The sequence below is a fragment of the Oreochromis aureus genome, linkage group 13 (genome assembly GCF_013358895.1).
Source record: "Oreochromis aureus strain Israel breed Guangdong linkage group 13, ZZ_aureus, whole genome shotgun sequence".
In the NCBI taxonomy this organism is placed as follows: Eukaryota; Metazoa; Chordata; class Actinopteri; order Cichliformes; family Cichlidae; genus Oreochromis; species Oreochromis aureus.
The window spans coordinates 16,193,523-16,214,637 of record NC_052954.1 but is presented as its reverse complement, the minus strand read 5'-3'; the positions used below and the strand labels follow the sequence as shown (position 1 = coordinate 16,214,637).

Here is a 21,115-nt window from a genome sequence, read left to right as displayed (position 1 = left end):
CAGCGACTCACACATGCAGGAATTTAACGAACTATGAGGAAAGAAATGGAAAAAGAATCTGCAACGGTGAGCTGTTTTGATTTGGGGGAGTTTTCAAGCGGACCACAAAAGGAAAACCTCAAAAAGCGACGCCTAAATTATGGATTGTCGTGGGAAGGACCTTTCTGTCCTTGGGAAGGACTCTTCTGTCCTTGGGTTTATGGTTTTTAGCACTTTGTACCGAAGCAAAGGCTGCAGAGGGGACGCCCGGCTGCAATTGGGTGCTGAGCTCAGCAAAGCAGCTACAGGAGCCGTGGGGAGGTTGTGTCCCTGGAGGTGGTCTGGGTGAAAACTCCAAATGGGTGAAGTATGTGTTGTGTAAGAGAAAGATATTGACAGGGATAAGAGTTTGTTTTTTTGTTTGTAGTTTTTTTTTGTTGTTGTTGCTTTTGTTGTTGTTTTTTGTTTTTTGTTTTGGATGGACCACTGGGAGGGAAACTTCAGGAATACGATGCCTGATTTCAGGACTGTTGTGGGAAGGACTCTGTCCTTAGTTTATGGTGTTTAACACTTTTGAACCACAAGGAAAAGGCTGGACGGGCGAATGCGCTTGTCCACAAAGCTGAGGTCAGCAGTACGGCCTCCTCTGGGTGGTCCGGCAAATCCAGGTTTGATTGCATGATTTTTTTTCTCTTTCAGAAATATGAGAAAGAGTATGTGCAGTATGAAGTGTGTAGAAACTGAGGAATACAATAAAGAGAAGTGTGTGTGTGTGTGTGTGAGAAGTGCTGTGGGTGTGTGTATATCCGAGAGTGATGGAAAGAGAGGTGTTAAAATGTGGATAGAAGAATAAGAGAGGGAAAGTGTTAATGAGCAGTGATGAAAATGATATTAAATAGATGTTTTAGTGTTTTTGTACAGGTGGCTACGGAACTGGATCAACGTCCTCCACAAGCACAGCGGCCGGAGCAAAATGATAGATTAACATAATTGGAACCACACCCAGCCGTGTTTTGGCTGAATATTACACAGCTTCACTCCATGTACACCTTACACTGAAGAACAAGCTTCGAGGGCGATCGATCTCTCCCTGAAGACAAAATGCAGTTCGAGAGCAACGGCGTCGACTTCAAGACTCGACAATGTGAACACACAGCAACACTGCCCTGAACCTTAAAGGGTTCAGCAGCATGTACAAATACCATGGATGGATGGAAGTATGCGCTCCCAGCGTCATCACTGTGTGTGAATGGACTTGAGAAGACTGTCTGAGTTTCACATTTGCCATACTGGGAGCTGAAATGGCAAAGGAAGAGACTGAAAAGAGTGAAAGACAAAAGACAAAGCTGAAGAAGAACAGCCCACTGGGCCCCTGACACGCCACAACTATGAACTGCTGCAGATGCAGGAGAGAGACAGAAGCTGTGAGAAGTGGGGAGAAGAGAGCATGGAGTTAAAATGAAGTCTGTTGTTGTTAATGTGAGAACACATGAAAATTGGAAAACTGTGGCCAGGTGTCTTGTGGAGGTTGATAAAGAGTCCGTAGGATTGCAACAAAGGTAAAACTAAAACGCACACAAACACACATAAACAGAGAAATGTGAAGGAAAGGCAGTTCTAAGGACATGCCCTGCTGAATCTGCAGCTCCACTGCACACACATGCATTAAACCTGCCTACTAACACATACACATGCAATGAAGATCAGCTTGTTATCTGTCATCAGTGTTAAAATTGTGTAAATTTAACAGACACTTGTTATCAAATGTTGAGTGTATCCACTGCTGACAATTAACTCTCTAGGTTGCAGGACAACATTTTAACTTTTGTGAAAGAGAAACAAAAAGAGAGATTCTGGTTTGACCAACCAGTGATCAGACAATAAATTTAGTTGTTAATATAGTAAATTGTAAAATTAGATGCTTTCTGCTTAATTGGTGCAGCACAAGTAATTTACTGTATGAAGGAAATTCTCTTTTGTGATAATATTTTGAACATGCATTTCTGTTGTCCTGTCAACTTAGTGGGTTAATAGCTGATATGCAAATTAGTTGATTGTTACTAGATCAGGGAAGGATGACCGGATTATAAAACAAGTGAATAAGATGTAGCAGAGGGTTGAAATGAGTTTCCTGTTTCTGATGTATGGGTGAAGCTTGAATTCAGATATACACTCTGATTACATGAGAACAAACTTGTTTTGTGAAATACATGGCAACATGTTACACATTTTATGTGTGTGTGGGGGGATAGAAAAGGTAAATAAAATTAGGTCTGTGAAAATGAAAAATAAGTTAAAAAAAAAAAAAAAAAAGCACAGACCTGGGGAAGAAATTCACATTCCAGTGATAAAATATTGATATAAAGTGTTTAGGAAGCTTTTAATGGTGAGCATTAGTGTTGTGTGAACTGTGCAGCTGCTAATAAAAAAGGATGGACAGTTGTCTGTGTATTTAGCAGGTGGAACTATGTTGGTTGGCTGAGACTTTCCAGAATTGTGTGATATTCTGGAGCACTTGTGGGCAACCAGTAAATATGATGTGGGAAATTAACAAAGGTAGTGACTCTTAAGCCTGATTTCAGACCATGTAAGCATCAGTTGTTAATTAAAGCCAGAAGCAGTGACTGCAGCACTGCATGGCAGGTTCCAACCCCTACCGCCTGTTATTTCACTTGAAGGCAAAACTTTTCCTGTGATTTTTCCGGTAGATTTTGGGGTTTTTGTTTTAGTACCAGGCTGATTCTGCCAGTTAGGTTTGGGTTGTTTTCTTTTCTAAGAGAAAGACTGTTTTTTTGTTTATTTACGCTTAGACATGCCCGAACCGGACTAATATGTGTTTTGGGGTTGTTGTTGTTTTGGGGTTTTTGTAACAGTGCACTTAGGAAAAAACCTGCCAGGTATCATCCCTCTGGGGTGATGTTTTGTGTGTTGATGATTTAAAAGCAGGCCTGCAAGATTGGGAGCAAAAGCGCTATAAAATACTTTAATTGAGAGCAAATATAAGGTGAGCTTCTCTAGATTACAACTGGCTTCTGAGAAAATTCACCTACCTAGGGCGCTGACCATATTAGTTGGTAAGTCCTGTGTTTAAAAGGATTGTGGCGATTCAATCCATTTCAAAAGCAATAAAATTGTTTTTGTTTTTGAATGACGAAATATTGCTGTCAGTGGATATTTATATTTGTGCTGCGGGTTTTCCACTGTCAGCAATGATCGTTATGAATGCATGTGATTGGTATAAATGCAAATGCAGAGGACTATGGCTGGACTGATGATGTGGACTAAATGTGACTGACTTGAAATTGAGAAGATGGGAAGTATTTTAGGATTAGTCACTTCTAATACCTAATCCACCCAAACAGTGAAAAAAGGGTGGATGTGTGTGTTTTTGTTTGCTTGTTTTTGCGTGCTGATTTAACCTTTTAAATGCCACTTTCTGTGTCTGTGAATTTACCAGCAGAGTGTTATTTATGACCTAGTATTGCCAAATGCAGACGTCACTTTGAGAAAGTGTGTATACACCTGCGCAGCGCTAACATTTACATTCTCTTTTCTACAGCAGAGGGTTAATCATGTGATCTGATTCTGTGATTTATAGGACATACCACAGGTTATTTTTTTATTTTTTTTCTCACAGAATTACTGGGTTTACGTGTGAAGGCGACTGTGATTACAGGTTATATGTTGGTTATGCAATTATACTATGTTGTTGAGAAAATGTTGGAGAAAATGTGAATACAGTGTCAAACATACTGTGTTTGAAACCAGTATTATCTCTTTTACAGCAGAGTGTTAACTTTATGATCTTTTGCAGCACCTCTGGAATCTGTTGATCCAGGAAGAATTTCCAGGATGCTTCATATGTTTTGCTAATGTTTGTTTCTCTCTAAGAGTGCTTGTGAAGGATTCAGCACAGACAGACAAGTGATGTTAGAGTAGAAGTGCAGTGATTGTGTGACATTTTTAGTGTTGGGCTCATTATCTGATTACTGTTGAGCTCATAGTGATAAACAGTGTGAGTGACATTGCTTAAGGAAAGTCACTGGTTACAGTAATGTTGAAGAAACACATGGGATGATCCATGTCTGGGGCAAATTATGGCAATAATTGTGGTTGAATGATTTGAGAAAACCTGCACAGGATACTTGTCTTTGATGCTGAATACTTCATTACTTTTATGATCTACAATTGTTTGCAAGTGTGAAGTTTGATTAACCTTCCAGATCTTGTTGTGTGTATGCAGGCTCTAGCGGAGCCAGGTGTTAAACAAATTTAATATGCAAAACACACTGACATCTTTTATTCCAGGGTTACAGAGCTACTCCGGAGGATGCCCTGATGTTGCATTGGCAATGATCTAGCTGACCTTTTTCTTTGAGAAAGGAGCCTAGTTCTGATGAGTTGACTCATGGGAGTGTCCATGCGTCAAGAGGAGGGATTCAGGTTTAACATGAAACAATGTAACATGAAACAATGCTTTCTGTGTTTTTCATGAGTTTTCATGATGATTTTCTCCTGACTTTTTTACTGTGACTTGTGGGATTAACATGCTATGGACAGATATTAAACCTCTACAGGTGGTACACCCATGTTCAGATGAGGGTTTGAAAACCTATAAGTGAAGTTCACTAAACTGAAAGGAAAAATGTGGATTGATGTTGGTCGATATATTTTCCAAATGGTTAGAAGTTTTTCCTTCTAGTAGGGAGATACAGGTGCAGTGGCCAGAGTATTGCTGGAAGAAATCATCCCAAGGGTGGAATCTCCAGACTGAGATTGAGACTGGGTGCTGATCAGAAGTCTTCAGAGACCCAGCGAGAACTAGGAAACACTCATGGCATAGCTGACAGCCCAGACAGTGGTTGAGGTCAAAGGTCGTGCGGTTTGTGGCCCTACTAGTCATTATGAGAAGATTCCAGAACCACAGCAATAACCATAAAGCTGCATTGGAACGAGAGGGGCGAGGGGTGAAAAGAGCGCCCTCCTCCAACAAGAGCGTGCCAAGCTCCAACTCAGCGACTGCAGAGTGAGACTCTGTGCCACCAAGAGGGATCATGAATGCAGATGACACCTGATTAAACAATCAGGCAGTTGTGCCTGAAGTAGTTCCGTGTGTTTTTTTTGAGTTAAGGGGTCGTTGGTGTGACATTTCTAATCATCTTATAAATGATATGCATTTACCACGACTCTCTGAACATCACAAACTCTGTTAGAGTCCTGAGCCTGACTGGAAGTGACTGGAGTAGTTATAGCATGCAAGTTTTACAGAAACCTAACTAATAATTATTTGTGTATATTTTGTAGGGTAGCTAGACTGATTTTCTAGCATGTCAATTCCTGATGCGTAAGTGCATTAGGTCCTTATTGTCTGAGTAAACATAGTAACAACAGTTGTGAGTTCTTTTGACATGTGTACTCAGCTTTGACACATTGTTTGACACCCTACAGTAGGATTTTGGGTTTATCACATTTCATTGAGGGATTTTGATAGGTCTCAAACATGCTGGAAGCACCTAAAGAATGAGGTTGTTCTTCTAGAGTTAAATGTGGTTGTTTTGGTTTCCCCAATCACTGATGTGGGGACAGTAAAGATAATTGTAAATGCCTTTGAGAGGGTTTACACTGTTTAAATGGGTCTACAGTAGGAAAGAGTGCAGCACAATGCATCGATCTCTCTGTTGTAAATGTAGCTCAAAGTGTTTAATATATGTTGGCTGTGTGGAAATTCATGGCTACTTCTGGGTTTTACCGCAGACTTTGGAAAGCACTAACATTGAAGTTAGTTTATGTTTGTGGTATTCACTTAGGTACAGATATAGTCACTGTCCTTTATGGCAAACATCTGGACAGGGCAAAGCAAATGGCACGAAGGAGTGTGTGTGATGTTTGGTGAGGCATCTGTGCCTCAATCCCTAATAACACTGGGGGTGAGGGTCTTTTAATCAATAAATAAATATTAATAAATTGGGAAACATGGGTTGATGGATTTAATGATAAATTGGGAAAGATATATCACACACTGAAAGACTTCCTTATCTAAACAACGGGTTCTTATGAAAGAGCAGCTTGATGTAACTAAAGTTGAAGTTTTCTTTTGCAGATGAACAACAGAGGCTGTTTCATTTCTGTATATGATCTCATATTGTGTTTTCCTTTATGATATAACTGCCATCCTTCAAACAAAGGGTGGAGACTCAGATGGAGCGAAGATGACCATAAAGTGTGAGTTTGTTTGTTTTTTTCCCTTCTGATTATAGGGAGGATGCACATTATGGAATTTCTTTGAGTACGCAATTGTGCTGATGTTATTTTCAGTAGTTAGAAAAGAAATCTCCATGGTTTTATGTGATTCTTAATTGTGGTATCACAAAGGGTGGGAATGTGGTGGCAGATTTCTTTTTTCATATATTAATCACATATTTAATTATATCACATTAGTTGTAGTAATATCACTTTCTCACTTTACCATAGTAAGAGCACTCCTGCCACTACTTTACATGCATGTGGAAAGTTAACACAGTGAGGCCATTGTAATGGGAGACATTAAACAGATAGTGAGACTTCTTCTGCTTATCAGGGATGTAAATCCTTAGGTGAAGGCTAAGCAGAAAACAAGGTCATAATTCTCTCTGTGCGGGAGGAGGTATAGCCCCCCGTGAGAGGGGCCAACATGTTAGAGTTTGTGCAATGTTCTTTGTCTGTGTGTCTGTATATAAGATGTAAGGGCAGTGGCCACAAGGCAGAGATGGTCCTGGTGTTTCACTGGGATACTCTCTCCACATTGCAATGTATTTATTAAACCCACTTCAAATCAAGCTCACTGGGTGTGTTGCAGGTTATTGTTAAAATTTCCATAACACTACTTATGAGAATATTGACAATACTGTGCATTGTTAAGAGATTACATTGCTGCATTCTGTTGTTTTTGTCCTTTTTTTCTCCCCCCATGTTCACCTTATGAGGTCACCAAATACTCTTGTCTTTATTGGTTTATGCATAAAGAGAGCAGGAACTTTCTCACTTGCACCTCAGCAAAGGTGTTTTTCTCTTCTGTACTAGAAGCACCAAGGTTAATCATAAACCAGGATTACCAGGATCCAGGTGCATTCTAGGGCACCCAGGCGTTTCAGGCTTTCTGTCATTTGAAATGAAAATGTTAGTATGTTATATAGATCAAAATACCAGCTAACTATAAGAACCTTGATATGAGTCATCTGTTTGAACATACACTGTCTGTGTTCTCTAATACTCTGACGTTTAATACTGAGAAACTGCAGGATACAACTTTAATTATTAACTGACAAGTGAGGTCTTTGTTTTTTGGAAATACAAATACATTTCCTCAAAGTCACCAAATAAAATACTCAATGTGTAATGAAGTGTATTTTATTTAAGAAAGCCACTAAAGACAAATAAAGTAGCTCTCTATGAATATATAAGGTGATGTCATGTGATCAGCTATAGCGAGGCATGCAAACTTTTCTTCTGTCAAAATAGTATGTGTGTGTCTGTGTGTGTATAAGTAAATAAACAGTGTTGATGCTGATGGATGGTGGATACCCACTGGTGACACGTGTGCTTTATGGACCCTGTGAGAAAATTTCCAAGATCTTTATCACAGAGGCGGACCTGGGAGAGGAAGTCACATATGATGTGAGTATGGGCTTTGTGCCACTACTCTTCTTTTATCTTGTGCGCGTGACTTCTTTTTTATTTTTTTCTCTTTTTTTTCTGTAGACACACATCAAAACAATGGCGCAATGATAGACAGTTGGGTTATAATTAGCAAGCTGAGAAATATGGGCTCAAAATGTGGTCATAAATATTTTGTACTTGTAAATCAGTTTTGTACTTGTAAATCAGGATTTGTATGTGTAAAAAGAATTTGTGTGTGTAAAAAAGATCTGCGTGTGTGTAGAAAAGATTTGTATGCATTTAAAAAGAATTTGTGTGTGTGTAAAAAAGATTTGTATGTGTAAAAAGAATGTGTGTGTGCATAAAAAAAGATTTGTATGTGTAAAAAGAATTTGTGTGTGCTAAAAAAGATTTGTGTGCGGACTTAGCCAAAGAAACCCTGCAAGTTACAAGTACGAATTTTGACCTGATTTTTCTTCCTTTCATCTGATTGGTCAATGCCATGTCAACCACAAATGTAACAATCCAATCAGAGAATAGATGGCTTTGGCTGTCGGAGGGGCACTTTTTTGAACGGCAGGTCCTTGAAGGGTAATACAGTTTGAAGCTGGAGGATCTGTATATAAATATCCGATAGCAGCTAGGTCCGCTAACTTTCAGCAGCTGTTGAAAGGATAAAGTTGTGGTATGTCAGTGATTAGAAATACCATTATTACTTTAGGATTAGTTTAACACAAAGTCAGGGCTGACCCGGGACCATTGCTGTGAATCACAGTGCGCAGCATAAAAGTCCTTTCACATCGGACGCAGGATGTGCTGCTAATGCTAACTAAAAGCAAAGGATCCAGAATTTGTTGCGCTGGCTGCTGAGCTCTGTGGTTTTTTGCAGCAGCTCTACCTGTACTAGATGCACCTGCTCCTTGTCGTTTCTATCTCTGACTTTATGTCCTCTACAAGAGTTTCTGCTTTTTTTGCTAGTTCTTCAAATGTTCAATAAAAACATGTATGCTAATTCATAACGAAGAAAGCTTTGTAATGAAGACTGTCATTTCCAAAACACTGCCCGCCCTCGCGGTCCGCAGCGCTGTTGAAAAGGCTGTGGAAGTCCCTGTATTAAACACGTAGACCTGTGACACAAAAATCACCAAACTCGGACGACCACAGACTGTTTTCTTTCGTGGTGATGAAGGAAAACGCTGGGTTAGCATGTAAAAAGGCATTTATTCCCTTCAAAGACCTGCAGTTCAAAAAAAGCGCCACTCCGACAGCCAAACCCATCTGTTCTCTGATTGGATTGTTACATTTGTGATTGACATGACATTGACCAATCAGATGAAAGGAAGAAAAATAGGGTCAAAATTCGTACTTGTAACTTGCAGGGGTTTTTTTGGCTAAGTCCACTGATTTACAAGTACAAAATATTTATGACCACATTTTGAGCCCATAGGAAGCTGTGAAAACCTGGCCTTTGCACCCTAGCTGATAGGTTTGAGAGACTGGCAACTGATTAGCAGTAAACCAAAAATAAAAACAATTGTAATGATTTGCATTCACCAAAGAGCTACTGTGTGGACCTTGACATTATGACTGTTTTATCAAGTGGTGTTCCTGTTGTTGTAAATTTACTTACAATCCCATCTCTGAACCCCAAAACAAAACTTTTTATCATATTTTTAATATCATCTTAAAATTAAAGGGAGAAAATCAATATTAAATACAATGTTCTGCATATAAGTTCAAATGCCATTTAGAAACACTTATTGTAATTCGCTGTTTTCATGTGTGTGTAAATAACAAACACAGGCCATTTGTTAAAGCATTTTTTTACTGTAATAGCAGCCTCTAGTGGCCATTGAAATACTGATACACAAAAACAATTTCTGTAGGGACAACCTAAGCAGAACCATCTGTGTGAAAAAATTACACCGGTGCAGAAATGACAAAATTGCAAGACCCAAACCAATGAAACCGTCTTTCATCTTGTCTATCGATTAAATTAACTGGGAAACTGGGGTAAACTACACACTCATTGGCTCACAGTTTGATTGACAAGTCGATAGGCAATGTAAACAGGCTTAGTGAGCTCTAATCAGAACCATAATTTACAAAATGAGCTTTTATTCCATTTAGTATCATACAAATAATCTGAAAAAAAAGTTTACTGAGGTCACAGGTCAAGTGGGGGCAAGGAGGACTGAAAATTTAAAAAGTACAGCAGTAAAAATTTCCCACGTGTGGGACTAATAAAAGTTTATCTTATCTTATCTTACAATGTGCAAAGTTGGCAGTGACAGTTAGAGAGACCTAACCTCTCTAAGGAGGTTCCATCCGACTCAAAGGGGACAGAATCATGCCAGGAAAATTATGAATTATTTTTCTAGGAGTGCAAAAAGAAAAAAAGAAGAGGAAAAAACAAATGTGGTCACTGGCATTTCTGGAGTAATAAACACCTGGATTTTATAGGACTGTTGGTACTATTAGGGGTGTGAGATTATAAAATAATAGAGATGAACAGCTGGTTGGAGGGGTCCCCTGTGAATTTTGCTTAGAGTCCATCCCAACAGCAGCCTGCTGACCAGTTAAAAGAATGGAGTTTTAAGGCACTTCCAACTTTTCAAATTAGGAACTGGTAGCTAAATCTATCAAGAGGCCACTGGAGAAACTGGGACTTTTGGCACTTCAGCACTGGTTTCATTTTGCATTAGTTGCAGCTTGGTTGGGAGACGATCTCAGAAGAACATTAACATTTAACAAAAGAGTAATTGTTTCCTTTTGTGTGTTGCCTTTTCCTACGGACAAGTATACTGCAAACGTGCTGCAGTGCAGTCCTCCAAAATCCCAACTGCACGTTCCTAGTGGTGGATGACGTGGATGACGTTGTGCGTCGGTCAAACGGTGATTGGTTTAGAGGTGGGCCGAAACAGGGAAGGAAAGGACAGATGACTTCCACCAGGAGCAAGAGACGAGCTAAAAAATAATAATGAATACAGCAAGAGAGGCACAGACAGCGGCTGTAGAGGACGCTTTTCATTTCCTTTAACACTCTGTTTGACTTCAGCTCTTTGTATTCTGTAACTTCAGTGTTGTCCACGGCTGGCTGAGTAGCCCACTCACCTGTAGCCTGCCACCTATTTTCGGCACTGCCTCCGTCGTCCACGGACTGCCAACGCGTTACCACTACTGTATGATGTACACCGATATATAAGTCACACCCCACTGTATGCTCGAGTCACACTGTAGCTCATTGGCGGAGCGGGGAGGGGTGGCTTACTGGGCTGAAGCCCGGGTTGTTTTTTCAGAAGCCCGGGGTCTTTTGGAGTGTAACTTTTTTCATAGTTAGTTGCCTGACTGACAACTGTATAAAACAAAAACTACACACAATATTCGAAGCACATAGCGCACACAATGTTGGTATGATCCGAGCTCAGGCACTAGGCGACTGAGCACCGCACTTGCGCATGTGAGCGGGGGGGAGGCGCAGCCAGGCAGACAGAGGAAAGCTTACCAAAGCAAATCATTCGTACTGTACAAATAATGTAAATATGACGGTGTATCACGAAAGATTGACATCAAACTCATCACGTGGCCCATATTGCGTTATTTGCTCTTCGAGTGAATCAACAAATGGCGAAATGAAAAGCCGAACAACAATGCTGTTTTTTTAGAGAGTCTTACCTTACATGTGTGTTTATTTCATATTTTCAGTTGTTACCCTCCACGGCTAAACAAAGCACAAAATCGGTTTCAGTAATGTACTGATATACAAGAATGGACATAAGGGGCTTCTTTCAAAGAAAAAACTCAGGTAAATGCTATTTTATATATTATGCTTTGTATGTTGTTCAGTATATTTCTATGCAAATCAAGAGAATTTTCAATACACAGCAGTATATTCACAGTTGAACCCAGATATTTACATACACTTTAGGAAAAAAACATAAAAAACATTTTTTTTTTTTTTTACTGTTAAACATCAATTTAGAGTAAACTTGTTTTGTTTTAGATAAATAAATATTGAAATATCTTTTGAATTAGTTAAATGTCAGAATAAAAAGAGAGAGAGAGCTGTCTATTTTAATCACTTTCATCAAATTTAGGGATATAAATAAAGTTTATTGTGTCTTTAATTAATAAGAAAACTCCAGACGATTCCATTCTGAGCTGAAGAAGCTTCTGATAGGTTAGTAGAGTCCATGTGAGTAAATTGGTGGCACACCTGTGGATGCATATAAGGCACCCCCAAAACACAGAGCCTGTTTCTTTGACATGGGAAAATCAAGAGATGTCAACCAAAACACCAGGAAAAGAATTGTGGCGCTCCATAAGTGTGGCTCAATTTTAAATACAATTTGGTGCCATTTGCGATAAAGAAATACAGACAATTTCTCTCTTTACTCTTAAATTTAACAAATATGTTTTTTATATTTATCAATCTAAAAAAATAAACATTTAGTCTGATTTGATGTTACAATTAAAAAAGTGTTTGTGTTTTTATCTGAAGAGTGTGTAAATATCTGGTTTCCACTGTATATTTGTTGATGTTGGTGTTTGGCTTGATTGTCAGCACAAAGAGGGAGAGAGGGGAACAGAGAGGGAGAGAGAGGAACAGAGAGGGAGAGAGAGAGGAGAATGAGGACAGAACAGAGATGGAACAAGAGCCAGGTGAGACACACATGTTAGTCAAATGGTTGTTTGCCAAAAATCATGAGAACATGTATCTAGTGCCTAGTGTAACTTTTTAGATACCATTTGTTACTTTTCAAATTCTATATTTATTAAGTTATGCAGGCTTGTTTGCGCAACAAGGCTAAATAATTATATAAACTTTTCTGAATCTAAATAGTGGACTTTGGTAGAATTAAAAAATAAGTGTAGTGCAGGTCTATGATGATTTTTAGTGCTACTATCATCTAGTTTTGATTCTGGTTCTGTTTTGGTTAAGTCCTAAGTAGTCCTGATTTTGAACCGTTGTAGTCCTGTTTTAATTCCCGATCAGTTCTGGGTCTGGTTGAATTGGGGTTCAGTCTGCGTGTCTTGATACAGCCCTGATTTTGTTCTGCGGTGCTGCTTAATTAAAAACTAGTTTAAGGTGTCCTGCATATGTGATATGTTTTTTTTCTTAAATGAAGTCATTCTTTTTTGAACAAAACTCAAAACACAGCCTAATAAATCTTTAAGTCATTTCTAACCCCCCCACACACACACACACACATGCACACGCGTACTACCCTTCAGGGCTAAGCCCCGGGTGTACAAAGTGTCTGTCTCCGCCTCTGCTGTAGCTTATTTCATACACGCCCAGAGGTGAACTTGAGATAAAGCTGTGAGAGCGACAGTCCTACAATTTGATGTGAACCAAGGATGTCGACGAGTGAGGACCCAGAGATAGTTATAATAGGATGTGGAGTATCGGGTATAGCAGCGGCTCACCGGCTTGTCGAAGCTGGATATCGTCATGTGCGGATACTTGAGGCGACTGGAAGAAGCGGGGGACGAATAAAAACGGCAGCTCTGGGTAAGTTTATATGTAGTTTCTGTTTTAGTCGGTTTCTACTTTACACTGTCAGAATATCAGAAACCAACTAAATTAAATTCTTAGTAAGAACAACATTAATTCCTAAGTGTGAGCATCTTTTGCAGACAATCTAGGAGGATAAGCAATCCAACATGTTCTTGTCTCTTTTAATCACCTGCTGCTGTCAGCATCTTCTGTTGTACTTCTTTCAGTTTCAGTGTTTGGACTGTTGTGCAACTTTCTGATGTTTTCCGAATGGTGAAACAACACAAAAATTATGCCAGTGCATACAGACACCTCACATTAAAGTTTTTACAGGACATTATGCAGTACCGTGAAAAACTAAGTGCATCTTAGCAACCAGGTGCAATGAAAGTCTGGATGAACCTCACAAAAAAAAAAAAAAAAAAGTTTTGGCAGTCTGCTGTAGGATCCAGGTGTGACCTGGGCACCTTGCAGTGGTTGAGTCGATCTCTGTATGCCAACGTATTCTAAAGTCAAATGTGAGTCTGTCTCTCTGACAAGCTAAAGCTTGCCCAAAGTAGGTCAGACAACAGGACCGTGATCCCAAGCACAGCAGCAAATCTAAAGCAGAATAGCTGAAAAAGAAAAGAATCGAGGTGCTGCAATGTCTCAGTCAACTTCCAGACCTCAACACGATTAAATGTGGGACCTTAACAGAGCTGTGCTTTAATGAATGCCCACCAACCTCAATAAACTGAAGCAACATTGTAAAGAAGAGTTGGCCAAAGTTCCTCCACAAAGACGTGAGAGACTACTAAAGTCATGCAGTCATGCAGAAAAGAATAACTTCAAGCTATTCCTGCTACAACTGGTTCTTCCAGCTTCCAGCTCGTGGGCTGTGTTTAGTTTTTCTCAGAATTACAAAGAGTTCTGTGAAACCTGATCTACTAGTACAATGGCCTCCCATCATCAAGATAATTATGCTGTCAACTTAATCTTTGGTCAGTTTACTGTCATTGTGCAAGTAAATGTACACAAAGACTTGTTTTTCTTTGACAGGTAACACCATTACAGAGATTGGTGCAGCTTACATTCATGGCCCATCTGAGAAGAACCCATTGTTTTGTCTGGCTCGTGACTATGGCCTCTTGCCTCCAGAAGCCCTCAATCCAGAGAACCAGGCCGTAGACGTGGATGAAGATCCTCCCTTGGTCCCCAACTGGTTCAGCAGTTCAGGTCACCAGACATAGTAGCACAAGTGTACTTCAGCACATCACATCATCGTATATAATAATAGCGTGCATGGTAAGCTGTGATTGTTATTACAACTTTAAATTCTGTCTCAAAGGTCAGAGGCTGAGTGCAGAAAGCATGGAACCAGCTGAGGAGCTGTTTCGTGAGATTTTGGATAACGCTTCAAAATTTCAAAATCCCCAAAACACATCCTGGAAGAGTTTAGGACATTTCATGCGAACAAAGGTGCATTGTTTTGAATTATGCTTGTTGCTGATGATATCAAAACCTGTACAAAAAAAACACAAAAAAGAACTGTTTGTTGCAATTTTGTGCAGGCGCAGGACCAAGCAGCAGGAAGGTGGAAAGATGAGGATGAAACCACCAGGCAGCTGCTTCTCTCTGCCTTCAGTACTATGCTGAAGTTTGAGTGCTGTGGAAGTGCCACTCATAGCATGGATGACATAGACCTGGCAGGGTTTTCTATGTTTGAGAGCCTACGTGGCGTGGACTGCACGCTTCCAAGGTTTGTGCATCATTGTATGCATGAAGGGTGTTAACATAAATGCCATTCATTTACTCGTCGTTTGCTCACCTGTAGCAATTTAAGTTTATGCCCTCACCACCAAGTGCTGTCAATGAGTAAAGCTGCATTGATTAATACTGAGTTATTAAAGTGGCAGTGATTTAGATCCTTAGTCCTTTAGATTGTTTCTTTTGTTTAATCCTCTGATCAGCCTGTATGAGAACCTTCTGTGGTTTTCATTATAGCGATTAACTATTTATTTATTTATTGTCTGGTTTTACAAGAACAAAGCTAATTTATCCACAATAAAGACTAAGACAATGAAACACAGGTGCCTTGATGTCTGTAAGTGCGTACTAAATAAATATAAAATGCTCTTGACTGCTCTAGTTTCACCCAGTTAATCTCTATAATTTGTTATTTATTCACTACAGATTATATTTAAAGTAGCTCAACAGGATCCATGGACATGTCCTTGAGCTAACTTTGAGACATTTTTTTAAAAGTCATGGGTCTGATTTCCATTCGCTGCACCTTAATTCATTTAGAGAATCACTAACCACGACTAAGTCTTGAAAGACTATGAAATAACCAGGAGCATGCTGAAACAACTTTAAGGTTGTATACTATTTTGTTGTTCTTCTCTGGGTTCTAAACAAGACCTTTTGAGAGGATGTAAATCTGACTGTAGATAGTATAAAAATTTTTAGATTTCAAGCCTTTTTCATTTTAATTTTGATGATTATGACGTATAGGCCATGAAAATCAGAAATCCAGCATCTGAAATTGTTAGACTGTGTGATTAGGTTTCACTTTAAGTGTTTGGAATATAGATAAAATAATATATATGCAAAGGTCACACTATTCTATTCTTTGGCGTCCTAATCTAATGAACCTCAATAGTAAGCAGTGAATCAAATTTTGGACACTTCATGGACACTCATCATCACTTTGTCATTATCAACAGCTATGATTATCACATCTAATATAAAATACAAATGTACTACAGATGCTGCATCATGGTCATCTTAGTTTATCTTATCTTGCAGAGGATTTGGCGCCTAATCGAGAACTTGATGTCTAAACTCCCTCTGATTTGGTGACCTACAATTGCCCTGTGCGCTGTGTCCACTGGAGCAACACAGAGGGTGGCTTAAGTCCTGTGACGGTTGAGTGTGAGAATGGGGAGAGGATTGCTGCTGATCACGTTATTGTCACTGTGCCCTTAGGTAAACTTCTTTTCATATACTTTATCCTGTTTTTCGTCTCTCTGTATGGAATTGAGTAATTGTAAATTACTTGTTATGACCAATGTCAGAGCTTAATCTTAATGGGGGGGTTTTGGTAGCGTTATTTTAACAATGGAGCACAGACCAAGTTAGATTTAACCCTCTGCTGCAGTTTATGCAATTTTTAATACGTTTTCTTTTTGTCAGGATATCTGAAGAAGCACCACTCCACTCTGTTCCACCCTCCTCTCCCGGCCCACAAGCTGAAGTCAATCAAGACACTAGGATTTGGAACATGTGACAAAATATTTGTGGAGTTTGAATCGCCGTGGTGGGATGCTGATTGTGATATCATCTACCTCGTGTGGGAAGACGAGGTTTGTAGTTCAGCGGCCAGAATAGTTTCATAAGTATGTACAGAACCTGTGTCTTAATAACAGGTTGACAGATATTTTTAAACGTTCTTGCACAAATTTAAAGATATGAACCTGTTTCTTTGTTTTTATGTATATGATGCAATAAAATAAGTTCTCTCAGAAATGCTGCCTAGTAACAATAGAGACATTGTGTGAACTTGTGCTTTAGAGCCAGAGATCAGAGAGGACATAAACCCTTTTGTGTTTTCAGGCGACTGTGTCAGACCAAGTGTCAGATGTGAGTAAATCCTGGATAAGGAAGTTGGTGACATTCACTGTGCATAAACCTTCTGAAAAGTAAGTGACATGTTAATCTGAGGGACCATTAAAGATTTTTCCCTCCTATAAGCTTTTCTTTGCAATTCAAACCAGCATTCTGACTTCTCTTGTTGATTAACACAAACTCTCAGGGGTAGCCATGTTCTGTGCGGCTGGATTTGTGGCCATGAGGCAGAGTATATGGAGACACTTCCTGAGGAGAAAGTGAGAGAATCAATCACAAAGCTCGTCCGTACATTCACAGGTAAGTTTTATATCTGATCTAAACCGTGTAGCTCTTTCCTCTGTAGTATAATTAAAGATAAAAAATAAATATCAAAGAGACTAATGATTAAAAAAAAATATTTGTTATACCTAAGAAAACTTCTCTGTATGCACAAGCATCACGACAGTTCAATTTTTTGTTAGAAATCTATAAAACATCTCATTGTTATAGGAATAAAACAAGTTCAGGTAATAAAGAGTATGTATGCAGATATAATGGCATTAAATCGAGCAGCAAACGTGTATGACTATTATCTAAATATCTTTATGTCTTACAGCAATAAGACTGAGTTTGTGGTTGAAACTGCTAATATAATATTGGCACAAATTGTATTTATATTTTAAAAGCTGATAGTCATCACACTCTTACTTATATATAACATATTAATATTGGGAAAATAGTTCAGTATAGATTTATGAAACCAGGTCAGATTGCAGAGTTTATCCTCTGATGTTGACATGCCTGAAACAGGCCACTGTGCAGATGACAATTGATTGTAGAAAACTATGCAGCTATTTTCTTTGATTGAAACCTTCTAGTGCAGAAATGTACATGTTAGACCGAGTATTGAATAGGTATTGAATGGGCACCATTAAGGTAGAAGCTACCTGGTTTGTGCCCAAGTGAAGACACAAATCACCTGGACACTACATCAAGAAGGGCACCCATAATAATCTGTCAAATCAAATATACAGAGCTGCCTGATGTGGCAACACCTTTTGGAAAGGGAGCATCTAAAAAGTAGCAAAGGCTTTTCTGCAAAAATATTCTTCTCAGGTAATTGATCCATAATTGATCCAGCTGCTGCTTTTAATAAACCAGAATGTTTGTCGTGTCACAACCCGGCTCAAAAGACGTGACAAGCAAGTGGGAGACCACACACAGGCTTTTAAAGGCTGTAAGATATTTTTAATGAAATAAGGTAAAGAAACTTAACCACAAGTTAAATAATACAACAGCCATAACTGAAGAACAAAATGAACATAATGAGTGCCAGACAAAGAGAGACAGCCATGGTTCAGTCAAGGTGTCTTTATATACTAGGACTGGCCTTCTCAGGTGTGCTGCATCTATAACTGGGTCAGCTCCACCTACCTGCAAGAAATAGGCAACAAGAAAACAAGAACACAAGGCCACCCACTGGCTGTCACAGGGGACAGATTGGAGGGCAGGCTGTATAAGGCACTGCCTGCTGAAATGAGCTAGCAAATAGTTACTGATATACAGTATTCAAGTCCCAAAAAGCTGTCATACATAGAGGGAAGGCTTTAATATGTAGTAAAAGTAATTTATTTATATCTGGGTTTTTTTTTTATATTTCCTGAAGTGGTTGAGCCTTGGTTATTTCATATTTGTGTGTGTAGAAGCGGCACCATCACACCAAAGAGAATCCTGTGTTCCCGGTGGTTCACTGATCCCTGGACATACGGTTCCTACTGTCACCCAGCCATAGGCTGTACAGCCGAGGACCTGAAGAACATGATGGAACCTCTGCCTTCACAGGAAACTCTGTCACAGGTACAGAACGTCTTGAGCCACCTCTTAATTTTTGCTAATATTTTGCTTCTAAGGAGCCAGACTTTCATGTCATTTTTCTAAAGTGGTCTTGAGTAAGAGTTCTCTGGGCTTTTTTGAATTTCTTTAAAAATGTTCAATCCAGTCCTGGTACCTGACCATTTTCAAAGGAGTGTTTTGTCCGTTAAAACCCATTTTAAATGGTATCCTTTAGCGCTTTGTTACTAGCAGCCTGTTGAAAAAAATGCATCATTTGTTCACATTTATTTATTCAATCTATAAAAAATGCCAGTGATAACACAGTGTGATAAGAATTGCTACTAGAAAACGTGACATATCTTGGCATGGTGTGCAGCATATGAACTATTAGTAAATCAAGTGAGTCATATTGCCCAGGGAAGTACTGACTTCTGTTACTTTATAGTTAGACAGAAAGTGACAAAATATAACCTTGAAAAATGTTTCTCACCTTTACTGCTTGTGTGTTTCAGCCCCTGCAGGTGTTGTTTGCCGGAGAGGCAACCCATCCTTACTTTTACTCCACCGTCCATGGAGCAATTCTCACTGGGTGGAGAGAAGCAGATAGACTCATCTCTCACTACTAGGCTTCTGTTAGCCCATGAATTCCCTGTAATCTAAGAAATTTAAAGATAAAGACTTTTCCTTTAGCTTTTTTTTTTTTTTTTTACTAAAAAACAATCAGATAAGTCTTTTATCTTTTCTGACTGCTCTTTAGTCAGATAAGATAAAAGACAAATCTTATCTGTGTCTTATCTGGTGACACTGAGTAATCATAGTGGTTGTCTGTTCACACTAAAACCACAGTGCTGAATATGGGAAAAAAGAGGGCTTGTGGCATAGTTATGTTGAAATCTGGAGTTCCACTCCTTATCTGGGTTTAAAGGTTGACACATTACATTATACATTAGTCATTGCTAACATGTTGCCAAGGGAACTTTTACTGGTGGGGTTGTTGGTAATATTAATACAAGTAAAATTATGTTTTGTTGTGATTTTAAAAATAAGAATATGCACAAACTGAATCAACAACAGCCAACAATTTTAATAAAAATATCAAAGAATAAGAGCACTGAACAATTTTAGTGTATTATGAACAAATAAGACACAGCCAACCATGGCATACCATAAAAGCGACCGGTAGATCACAAGTGACTTAATCGCTACAGGCAAGCAGTAGTTGGGCAGGTGCTTGGATAAAATTTGCAAAAAGCAAAGCAGGTACAATAGAAAAAAATACACATGGCAGGCAAACTAGCAGGAAATTATTGAAAAGTGGGTCAGTGTGGCGTGGAGTTAGTGATACAACCCTTACTGAGTGTGACTCAGGACAGAATTGATTAAAAATGGGAAAACGAGCAGATATGGATGAAGTAAGCTAGATAAAATGTAGCTATGTAATAGCTTTATTTTCCATAGTGGAAATATTCATACATAAATGCATTCCCTGGACATCGCCACTATTTCGATGCATTATAAGCACAAATCAAAGTCTAGTTCAAATCATCTGTTTTAAACCACAATCAGGACCAATGACTGTAGTAGTTGCTTGTGTGTTTTATCTTTCTATAGAGTAAAAGACCACAAATATAATGTGTGATTCAGATGCAGAATAGCTCATTTCCCCAATAGGGAGAACACCAAATCATTGAAACATTACATTAAACTCAAAATAATGATATATTTGCATTTTCTAAAGAACCGCGGTCCTCCTAATATTTAGAAACATGTAATGATTTTGTTTCAGTTTATGCAAACATAATTTATTAGATTCCCTATAATAAAACTTAAGTAAATGACAGGAGAAGCACTTTGCTTTACTTGTCACAAGTGGACAAAAGGGCTCTATCCAGGTTTGTGATTGTGTTTTTAATGAATAAATAAAATCAAACATGGACACATTGTAGTGTGTTTACTGTTTATTTATGCAAGTAAATTAATGTCTACTTATGAGAATATTGACAATACTGTGCATTGTTAAGAGATTACATTGCTGCATTCTGTTGTTTTTGTTCTTTTTTTCTCCCCCCGTGTTCACCTTATGAGGTCACCAAATACTCTTGTCTTTATTGGTTTATGCATAAAGAGAGCAGGAACTTTCTCACTTGCACCTCAGCAAAGGTGTTTTTCTCTTCTGTACTAGAAGCACCAAGGTTAATCATAAACCAGGATTACCAGGATCCAGGTGCATTCTAGGGCACCCAGGCGTTTCAGGCTTTCTGTCATTTGAAATGAAAATGTTAGTATGTTATATAGATCAAAATACCAGCTAACTATAAGAACCTTGATGTGAGTCATCTGTTTGAACATACACTGTCTGTGTTCTCTAATACTCTGAAGTTCAATACTGAGAAACTGCAGTAAGGATACAACTTTAGTTATTAACTGACAAGTGAGGTCTTTGTTTTTTGGAAATACAAATACATTTCCTCAAAGTCACCAAATAAAATACTCAATGTGTAATGAAGTGTATTTTATTTAAGAAAGCCACTAAAGACAAATAAAGTAGCTCTCTATGAATATATAAGGTGATGTCATGTG

At 38.7% G+C, this 21,115-nt stretch overlaps 1 protein-coding gene across 1 annotated transcript; it reads left to right on the top strand.

The window, feature by feature from the left end:
• Window positions 1-12,653: 12,653 nt before the first annotated feature.
• On the top strand, window positions 12,654-19,778 carry LOC116309827 (peroxisomal N(1)-acetyl-spermine/spermidine oxidase-like). Its single transcript, XM_039622099.1, has 10 exons — window positions 12,654-13,129; window positions 14,153-14,329; window positions 14,442-14,572; window positions 14,665-14,852; window positions 15,936-16,081; window positions 16,289-16,458; window positions 16,709-16,794; window positions 16,908-17,024; window positions 18,409-18,559; window positions 19,048-19,778. Exons 1-10 carry the CDS (start codon window positions 12,976-12,978, stop codon window positions 19,159-19,161), a joined length of 1,434 nt encoding a protein of 477 aa, XP_039478033.1. The 5' UTR covers window positions 12,654-12,975; the 3' UTR covers window positions 19,162-19,778.
• The last annotated feature ends 1,337 nt before the right edge of the window (window positions 19,779-21,115 follow it).